The following is a 3,216-nucleotide window of genomic DNA, read 5'->3' on the forward strand; positions in this document are numbered from 1 at the left end:
TGTGTGTGTGTGTGTGTGTGTGTGTGTGTGTGTGTGTGTGTGTGTATGTACGTGTGTATATGAGTGTATATGAGTACAGTGTGTGTGTGCGTGTACGTGCGAGTGTGTGTGTGTGTATATGAACAAACAGGCATATTTATACCAATCTACATTCGTATAATCATTTTTCTTCATAAAAGTTTTGGGACAAAATCATAGTTTCGCCAAATTCAAATATCAAACGCCTTGAGCTTAGTTGTGTAAAAACCTCATAAAAACCCAATCTATATCCGAATGCTATGGGCTCAATTCTTAAAATCACATATGTTCACTTTTAAGCAAAAATGTTTTCAAGCCATCACGCTTGTTTACATAAACCCACATTAGTGATTATGTATCATCAAAATATCTAATTTATTTCATTACAGGCGATAGTCCGTATCCTGGAATTTCCTCTGACCGAATCCTATCCTTATTGAAAACTGGTTACAGGATGGACAAGCCTGATAATTGCCCAGATGAAATGTAATTCATTTGTAATTTGCTGTTTTTAATATTTATTTTTATTATTTTGTTATCTAAATTAATTCTTGATGATATGACAAAATATAGATTCTCGATAAGATGAAAAATAAATGATAGTGATATTAAAACTTATAGAATATAGATTATCTCTGGTAATGTATGCAGATCAGTTTTAATACGTGAAAATATGGGATATGTACGAAACGAAAACTTTGAGGTATCATTGATGTTAAAAGCTATAGAAATATATTGATTATGTAGCGTATTTTGAACTGTGTGGGGGATTTGATAAAATATAAAATTTTAATAGATGATAAAAGAAAAAATAATTAATAACATCATGTTTAAAATGTTTCTGGAACTTTTAGTATTCGTTCTCTCTCTCTCTCTCTCTCTCTCTCTCTCTCTCTCTGTTTCTGTTGCAAATATTTCGTTATCAATATCTATTATAATTTCTTTGTTTCAGGTATGCTATAATGCAAAAATGCTGGAAAACCGAACCCGAAGAAAGACCATCTTTTCACGATTTGGCCAATATTTTTGATAAAATTTTACAAGAAAGAACGGTAAAAATAACATTTAGTATTCACTGAAGTAGCAGTAATTTGTGTGTGTGTGTGTGTGTGTGTGTGTGAGTGTGTGTGTGTGTGTGTGCGTGTGTGCGTGTGTGTGCGTGTGTGTGCATGTGTGTGAGCGCGTGTGTACGTGTGTATATGAGTTTATATGAGTGCAGTGTGTGTGTGTGTGTGTGTGCGCGCGCAAGTGAGCGTGTATGAACAAACAGGCATACTTCAAAAGAGAATCAATATTATTTTTATATATATAAACGCTAAAATAACAGGAGGTATGAGAGATGAATAAATTAATATAATCATTTAACTGTTTAGGATTATGGCTGTTTCGCAGCCTTCTTCACGTAGTTGTAATTTTAGCGAGAGTAAATTAAGTTTATTCCACATTAAAATTATAACTACATGAAGAAGGCTTTGAAATCGCCGTGATCGTAAGAATAGCAAGTGGTTAAGTTAAGATGTTCACTCCTTATACCCACTGAGATTTCATGGTTTATATATTCTTCATGAATATATATATATTCATCGAGCTTCTGGATACCAGCTGCATGGACATTCTATATTACGCTTCTCTGTATTGGATTACTATGTGATCTATTAACCGAGTCCGTTAGAAGAGCCTTCTCTGATAGTCACACAATTTTCTGAATCTATATCTTATACTACAAATATATATATATATATATATATATATATATACATAGATACATGCGCACATACGCTTACACTCATATGCGTGTGTATTTCAGTGCTAGGCGATATCATCAAGCCCATTGACACTCTTTGATTAGCAAACTGTATATTGCCATCATCAGTGTGTTTCCCCATTCTAGACAGATTTATGATCCTCACTCACCACAGCACATTCTAGCCATACAGGTATTATATAACTAGTCATTCTTGAATAATCATCTGTCAAGTTTCTGATTTCCTGAGGCATAACCGGTTTTTGTAGAAGAAATCAGGGCGATTAGTCTGACTTCAAATTTTACAGCAGACGACAATTACCAGTTATTTACTTTATTTGGTTTATATTGCATTGTGCTAATCATGCAAGTCATCATATGCTGAAGATTGGATCTTTGAATTTGTTTCTAACACATTTGTGATAATAGTACTCGTTAATTTCATTCCGGCATCCAGCTAGCTGTAGGGCTGCATGTTATGTGGGACCCTATGTGCAGTGATCGATCAACTGGTTGGAAAGAGTAGCCAAATCTTTCTCAAACTACATCTTAAAGCTTAAAAGAAAGGGAATATTTTAAGGAACACAATCCTGTAGACATTCTATCCGGGTGAAAAACGTAGAGGGTTACGACCTGAATGCTTTTGAACTTACGTTCGCTTCATCAGAATTCACTACTCTTGTTTCTCTTCACACACACACACACACACACACACACACACACACACACACGCACAGGCGTAGCTGTGTGGTAAGAAGCTTTCTTCCCAACCACATGGTCCGGGGTTCGGTCCCACAGCGTGGCACTTCGGCTAGACTTTTCTTTTTGTATCTCAACGTGGTCAGAAATCCGAGTGTCAGCGTTTGTACCACTGCTTAAGAGATCGGTTAATCCTTTTGCAGACTACAAAGAAAATAGTAGATTACAGTTGTTTGAAGGAGACCAATTTAATCCATCTAGCACTGACTGTACTATAAATAGCTATTAGCTATTAATGTATATTCAGAAAAAAAGTGTGACCGGCCTCTAATGAATAAACATTGAAATATGTCAGGTCACTCTACTATTTCTTGCTACAGGGAGAAAAATGTGTGGTCAAGCACAGTATCTATTTTTCAGTGCTAGTGACATATGTATTTACACAACATTTGGGTAAGCTTACTCCTATATTATTAATCTTCTTTCTGTGTAGTGCTTTTAGCAATTAGTGTATCTATGTATATGTGTGACTGTATATGTGTTTGAGTGTGCATTTATACGTACAATCACATATACTATACATGTGTGCGTGTGTGTGTGGGGGGATTTGGGTGTGTGTGTGTGTATAGCGGGAATGGCTAGATTCGTACCTGTATACATACACAAGCACTGAAATACACACGCATATGAGTGTGAGTATATGTGCGCATGTATCAATGTACATATATATATATATATATATATATATATATATA

The 3,216-nt window shown here is 35.1% G+C and overlaps 1 protein-coding gene across 1 annotated transcript in view; it reads left to right on the forward strand.

Annotated features, from left to right (window-relative positions):
* The window catches only part of LOC106879436 (proto-oncogene tyrosine-protein kinase receptor Ret), a 391,429-nt gene that overhangs the window by 383,894 nt on the left and 4,319 nt on the right, over positions 1-3,216 (forward strand). The window contains exons 19-20 of the mRNA XM_014928991.2: positions 408-504; positions 971-1,070. Coding sequence (XP_014784477.1) covers positions 408-504; positions 971-1,070 — 197 coding nt within the window. The remainder of the gene's footprint in view (positions 1-407; positions 505-970; positions 1,071-3,216) is intronic.

This window comes from Octopus bimaculoides, chromosome 2, assembly GCF_001194135.2.
Source record: "Octopus bimaculoides isolate UCB-OBI-ISO-001 chromosome 2, ASM119413v2, whole genome shotgun sequence".
Lineage (NCBI taxonomy): Eukaryota > Metazoa > Mollusca > Cephalopoda > Octopoda > Octopodidae > Octopus > Octopus bimaculoides.